This window comes from Rhinolophus ferrumequinum, chromosome 9, assembly GCF_004115265.2.
Source record: "Rhinolophus ferrumequinum isolate MPI-CBG mRhiFer1 chromosome 9, mRhiFer1_v1.p, whole genome shotgun sequence".
NCBI lineage: Eukaryota > Metazoa > Chordata > Mammalia > Chiroptera > Rhinolophidae > Rhinolophus > Rhinolophus ferrumequinum.
This window is the reverse complement of record NC_046292.1, coordinates 17,362,665-17,370,001: the sequence shown is the minus strand read 5'-3', so window position 1 is coordinate 17,370,001 and position 7,337 is coordinate 17,362,665. Positions and strand designations below refer to the sequence as shown.

At 44.9% G+C, this 7,337-nt stretch overlaps 1 protein-coding gene across 1 annotated transcript in view; it reads left to right on the top strand.

Annotated features, from left to right (window-relative positions):
• The first annotated feature begins 725 nt into the window (after positions 1-725).
• The window catches only part of RHCE (Rh blood group CcEe antigens), a 34,517-nt gene continuing 27,905 nt past the window's right edge, over positions 726-7,337 (top strand). The window contains exon 1 of the mRNA XM_033113508.1: positions 726-908. Coding sequence (XP_032969399.1) covers positions 761-908 — 148 coding nt within the window. The 5' untranslated portion in view covers positions 726-760. The remainder of the gene's footprint in view (positions 909-7,337) is intronic.

Genomic DNA, 7,337 nt, shown 5'->3' with positions numbered 1-7,337 from the left:
TTGGATAAGGGCTCCTACCAGGTTTTTACTAGAGCTGGACCCAAGCCTCCTTTCCTTTTCCCTATCTACCCTTAAAAGGTTTAGAAACAAGTAGATTTAAATACAGATTCAAATATAAATAATTTCAACTGTGTAGCACTGAGGAGTTAGTTCTCTGTGGGGTCTGTCTATGTCCTCCCCAAGGTTAGTATTGTTCTTTGTTTTCATTCATTCATTGATCCCTTCTCATTCAATACATCCCTATTAATAGCTCACTGGGTGCCCTCTCTGACACCGTGGTCAGGTTGTAAAGAGAAACTTTGCAAATCCAAAAGCCACTCTGAGCTTCAGTTTCCCCATTTGTAAAATAGGAGTGTTGATCCATTTTCTGCCTTTCTTGCAATAATATGGTGAGGGTAAACTAAAGGAACCAATGAAGGAGGAGGCTTATACTCGGGTGCTAAATGAATGAATGCCCTCTTTTATACTGAGCACAGTGCCTGCCCTATAGTAGCAATGCAGCAACCACTTGTTGAATGAATAAATAAATGAATGATTGAATGAATGAATGAATGAATGTTGAAATAAATGCATTTCGTCTCCCTCCCTGTCATAGTCCCTCTGCTCCTGCGTTAACTCCATAGACAGGCCAGCAGAGCCAGCCTTGCAGCCGGAGATAAGGCCTTTGGCGGGTGTCTCCCCATCCCTCCCTGGAGTGGGTGTGGGGACAGAGAGGTGATGCCTGGTGCTGGAGGAACCACTGCACAGAGACGGACACAAGATGGGCTCTAAGTACCCACCTTCTGTGCGGGGCTGCCTGTCCCTGTGGATCTTAACACTGGAAGTGCCTCTCATTCTTCTCTTCTTCTTTTTCACCAAATATGAGAGTTCCTCAAAGACTCAGAGGGAGCTCATGGGGACCTATGGAGGTGAGTGCTCAGAGGGGAGGTGGCCACAGAGGCAAATAGCAGGGGCAGGGGAAGAGGTTTGTGGTCCCTCGGAAGCCTAGGTGTTCCTCTCCACAAAGTCTCTGAAGAAAGGGGTTCCCTCATCTCCTTCCATAGGTTACACAAAGACCCAGCCAACAATGTAGGCTCTCCTTTAGGACCAGTGTGGGCATCACCTCTTCCATGAAGCCTTCCTGGATTTGTCAGGGCAGAATGAGGGGGCCTCCTTTTTTGTGTTCCCAGAGTTCCCTTTGCCAAATAGTTTCCATAATTCTCTGCTTCTCTGCTTCCCACCACTTTTTTCTCCTTAGCAGCAAGGAATTTCACGTTGTTGATGGGTTTTTGGGGGTTTTTTCAATCTTTTTGTTGGTCTCTCTTGCTCATTTCTTTTTTATTTTATTTTTTAAATTTTTTATTGGGGAATATTGGGGAATACTGTTTCTCCAGGTCCCATCAGCTCCAAGTCATTGTCCTTCAATCTAGTTGTGGAGGGCACAGCTCACTGGCCCATGTGGGAATTAAACCAACAACCCTGTTGTTCAGAGCTCGCGCTCCAACCAACTGAACCATCCGGCCGCCCTCTCTTGCTCATTTCTGTACCAACCTTCTTTTAGAAGCTTTAGCCTATTGACCCTCTCCCACCCCAGACTTCTAACTTAGGGGCTGGGCAGTCTGCATTCTGTCTGCAAATCCAGAGCCATCAGGTATGGCTGAAGGGGAGTGTAGGATGATTGTTATTTTATACGTAGCTAAAAATATTCACAGACAGTGATGAGAACAACTGTAAATAAGACAGATGTCCACAGTGATGTGGCTTTCGCTTTTTATAAAAATTGAGATGAGTTTTCAAGCATCTCAGTGGACTGAGATATTGTTCACGATAATGGATGGGTCTCCTTGAGTGATGTTCCTGAGACAAAGGTGACACTTGAGTACCTGCTGGTTCCTAAGTGATGTTAATTGACTAGTTAACTAGAAGCAAAGGGAAGCCACCCCTGGGCCCTCAGCAGTGGAAAGTAGGACTAAGAGGTGAATAATGGGCTGACCCAGAGGGGCCCTTGGCAGAAAGGCAAGGCCCGGGCACAATTTTAATTCCTTGCCATTTACTTTAATTCCCTTCAATCCAATACAATGTAATCCAAGGCATTCATTCACTTATGCATTTAACCCTGTATTATACCCTGTGTGGGATCCAGACACATGTAATTAGAGCTGATATTTATTGAGCACTTACTATATACCAAGCACTATTCTAAATGCTTTACAATGAACCCTTACATTAACCCCGTGAGATAGGTACTATTAGGATCTCTGTTTTTTGTACAAGGAAATTAGGTGCATGGATGTTAAGTAATCTGCCCAAAGTGGCCCAGCTACCAATAACATGGCACATTTAAATTTAGGCAGCCGGGTTTTAATTTCCATGCACTTAACCATTATGCTTTATGTCCCCATTTTATAGTGAGGTTGAGTCACTTGTCATATAACTGGTAAGCATAGGAACCAGTATTCCAACTTTGTAGACTGGCTGCAGGGTCCGTGTTCCTCCCCCCATGCTGTCCTGCTAACACAGATACAAATTGTCCTCAGACACTCACTTTATATGGAAACACAGAGGAGGGCCCACAACCCAGGCAGGACAGCCGGTGGTGTCAGGGAAGGCTTCTGGACGGTGGTGACTGCCCAGCCAGGTCTTGGAGGCTCAGTAGGAGTTAACCATGTGAAAATGGAGGGTCAAGAGCACAGTAGGAACCATTGTGTTCGCACTCATTGGTGCGGACCAGGCTAGGGTTTGACAATGCAGTGTTGTTAGAGCATAAGGAGGGGTCAGGGCCTCGTGGACCCATTGGGTTGAGTAAGGAGTTTGACCTTCATTCTGCTGACCTAATAGGAAGCAGGAATGTGACAAGTTTGGGTTTGGGATATGGAGAAAGCCCTCCCAGGTCTGGCATCGGAAATGGGGGAACGGACATGACTTCAGTGGAGGAGACCAGTGTGGAAGCTGTAGTGTAGTATGGACCAGAGGACTTCAGGCTTTTCAGATTGTGCATACCATTTTTCTAGCATAAACACCATATGTATATGTTATACGAATACTCAAGTACTGCTGCGTGAATATACTTTATACATTACAATACATATGTACAAATTAGAAAATTCAAAAGAGATCAAAATGAAATATATAATATTTTCCAATTACTGCTCATGATGGTGTCGGTCAATCTCAAGGCAAGGTCTATTGTTACCGTTAATGATAGTGGATGTAAATCCATCCCTCAGAGTCTTCTTTTATTTTTAATTATTATTTTTTAAATTTTTTATTGGGGAATATTGGGGGACAGTGTGTTTCTCCAGGGCCCATCAGCTCCAAGTTGTTGTCCTTCAATCTAGTTGTGGAGAGCGCAACTCAGCTCCAAGTCCAGTCGCCGTTTTCAATCATTAGTAGCAGGGGGCGCAGCCCACCATCCCATGTGGGAATTGAGTCGGCAACCTTGTTGTTGAGAGCTCGCGTTCTAACCAACTGAGCCATCCTGCTGCCCCTCTCAGAGTCTTCTTGATAATTTCAAATTATCTTGGTTGACATCTTGTCAGCTGATTAGACTGACATTTTTTTAAACTTTGAATGTGACTGACAAAAAGTTTGCATAAGGAGACATACCACTCTGCCCTTTTTTTCTATGCTTGGCTGTCATTATTATTTTGCCTTCCATCCATGTAAACTATAATAAGTTATTTAAACCAGTCAATTCTAAAAAAAACACTTTTGAGACAATCAAAAAATCTGAATATAGCATGAAAATTATATGATATACAGGAATTACTAGTTTTATTAGGTGTGATAATAACACAGTGCGGTTTTTTTAAGCCTTTATTTGTTAGAGAAGCATATTGAAATGGAATGATGTCTGGGGTCTGCTTTATGCCAAAAAGAAAGAAAGAAAGAAAGAAAGAGAGAGAGAGAGAGAGAGAGAGAGAGAGAGAGAGAGAGGAAGGAAGGAGGTGGGGGGGGAGAGGGAGGGAGAGAGAGAGAGAGAGAGAGAGAGAGAGAGATAGAGAGAGAGAGAGAGAAAGGAAGGAAGGAAAGAAGGAAGGAAGGAAGGAAGGAAGGAAGGAAGGAAGGAAGGAAGGAAGGAAGGAAGGAAGAAAGAAAGAAGGAAGGAAAGAAAAACAAGTGGACAAAGATAATAAAAACAAGATTGGTTCTGTACGACAATCAAGGCTGGGAATGGTATGTGAGGTTCACCATGCTACTTACTCTCTCTGTTTTTGCATACGCTTAACATTCTCCATAATAAAGAGTTAAATAATAATAATAATAATAAACTCTTCCAATAGTTGCAACATGATGAATATGGAAAAACACACATCAACCCCTTCCCAGTGGCCCGATATTCCCTCAGGGCACGTTCCAAAGCTAGAACAGCTTCTAAATTGTCTGACAACCTGAGCAAGTGAGAGGAGGCTTCCGGGTTAATCTGACTATTAAATACTTGCAGAGTTGCAAACTTCACCATGTGCCTCTAAAGGCAGAATACCTTAGATCAGTGGTTCTCAGATCAGCTGCCTCACCATCCTCTGGGAACTGGTTAGAAATGCAGGTTCCTGGGCCCCAGTCCATACCTACTGATCAGAAAGTCTAGGGGTGTGGTACAGGAATCTGTGTTTTCCCAAGCCCTCTGAGTGACTCTAACACACACAAAAGTTTGAGAATTACTAGAGTTAGATTGATTCAAATCTTGACTGCTTCTTCTCCCCCCCCCCCTTACTTCTACCTCCTCCCTCTCAGTTCAAGCTGTTGTTTCTCAGTCTAGTTGTGTAGGACACAGCTCCCTGGTCCATGCTGGTGTTATGAGCCTTGCGCTCCCCTAGGCTGAGGGGGTTGGTCGCCAGTTGTCGCCTGCTGCCAGCCACAAGCATGGCATGGCAGCCCGCCAACCTCCGTCTGGCTTCTCACGACAGCTCCCGGGACAGCTGTTGTTCATAATCTTAGCTGTAGAGGGCACAACTCACTGGCCCACCTGGGAATCAAACCCACGTCCTCAGTGTTAAGAGAACGGCGCTCTAACCACCTGAGCCACCGGGCCGGCCCAACTCTGCTTCTTCTTAGCTGTCAGACCTTGGGCAAATTACTCAACCTCTCTCTACACCTACATTTCAACCTCTGTGACATGATGATAATTCTTATTTCATTAAGCTGTTGAAAGGACTGAAATAATTAACACATATAAAGACTGATACAAGTATTAGTTTTCATTATTAATAAACTTTAATTTCTCTCTCTCTATTTTTTTATTTTATTTTTTTTAGTAAAAATAAGTAAAACTAGATAGAGGTGCTAATATCTTCTTCCAGCAGCCCCTATGGAATGTCTGGACCACCTTCTGAGGTGTGTGTTCCCTACTCTGATGACACTAGTCTGGATAACCTGTGATGGGGCTAAATGGGCAGGGAGAAGCAGAGTCAGATTCAACAGATATTTAGGAGATAAAATCAGCTGCACCAGTGAAAATGAGGAAGGACTGAAAGATGGCTTCAGATGTGTGATTTGGCAGATGAAGGTGCCAGTGGGAGGGGCAGGTTGTGGGCAAATGGGGAGGGGCAAGTTGTGGGCATATGTTCATTCTGAGTTTGTGATTGAGGTGCCTATGAGACACTTAGGGAAAGCAGAGTGTATCAGTTATCTATTGCTGCATAACAAACCACCCCTAACGTTGGTGGCTTAAAATAGCAACCATTTAATTTGTTTATGATCATGATCCTGGGATCCAGCACTTTGGGCTGGGTTCAGCAATGTGGTTCTTCTGTTGGTTTCACCTGGCACCTCCAACCTGAAAGTTTGACTGCAGCGGACGGCCTCAGATGGCCTCATTCACATGTCTGGCAGTTGGTGCTGGCTAGGAGCCAGCCCATGTGGTGCCAGCTGACTAGCCCAGACTTCTACACATGGCAGCAGAAGAGTTACCACAGTAACAGAGGGCAAAACCCAGGGTACAGGTACTTTTCAAGCCTCTGCTTGTATCATGTTTACTAATGCCCCACTGGCCAAAGTAAATACAAGGCCCAACCCAGGTGGGAGGGTTCTATACTGGAAGGCATGATTCACTGGGGGCATGGCCATAACAATCTTTCACAGAGCCTGCTCTAAGGCTGCCAGATTGGGGGACTAGCCTGGGCCCTGCACTGTGACTACCATCCAGTTTCCCACTATACTCCTCAGAAGCAGGAAGGAGAGCTACTGAGAGATGAGAGGGGCTTTGCCAGCGACATGTAAATACCCCCAAATCCTGGTACCTTCCACATCTTAGCCTTGGCTGCCCCTTTAATTGGGGAATCTATTTCTCTTCCCAGGCTGATACAGGGGTGGGATGGGAGTAGAGGCCGTGGGGAGAGGAAGGAATAGTGGGGCTCCATGGATAGTCCTAGTCTGGTGCTGCAGAGGTCTTTGCAGTCAGCAGGGGGGAGCACAGTATGGTGGTCAAGCCTAGAGCCTGAGAGCAGAAGCTGGGCCTGGCTTCAGAGCTGATGGTACTGAAGTGTCTGTGAGCCAGAGCGAGTGGCAGAGGTGAGTGGGAACACAGAGCTAGAACCACAGGGGCAGCCAGGCCCAAAGAGGGGGGAACAGTCTTGCCCAAAGTCACACAGCTGACAAGTGGTAGGCATGAGATAACAATTACTAATGCTCATTATGCACCCAATGCTAGTCTGAGTGATTTGCATGAGCCAGCAAGCTCAATGCTCACAGCAATCCTCTGAGCAGGTGCCAATGTTTCATACCCATTTTACAGATTAGGAAGCTGGGACACAGAGGTAGAGCCAGGTTGTGAACTCTGACAACCTTAGTCAAAGGCTCACACTCTTCACCATTACACTATGTATGGAGAGTCAAGATGGTGTAGTGCTTAAACCCAGAGAGTCAATATTCAGATCTCCCACCACCATTTGCTACCCTGTTTCTCTGAAAATAAGACCTAGCCGGACAATCAGCTCTAATGCGTCTTTTGAAGCAAAAATTGGTATAAGACCCAGTATTATATTATATTATATTATATTATATTATATTATATTATATTATACCTGGTCTTATATTATAGTAAAATAAAACCAGGTCTTATATTAATTTTTGCTCCAAAAGACGCATTAGAGCTGATTGTCTGGCTAGGTCTTGTTTTCAGGGAAACAAGGTAGCTGTGTGACCTTGGCTAGTTACATCACGTCTCTGTGCCTCCCTTTCCCCCTTGTGAAACAGGGATAAGAATAGTACCTACTGCATAAGGTTGCTGCAGGTTAAGGCTGTAAGGCACTTAGAACAGAGCCTAGTACGTGGAGGGCCCCACATATATGCCTGCTGTTACAAGGATGGTAATTATTGCCTCCTCTCATGCTGCTGGGCTCCCAGGTTAGACTTTCTTT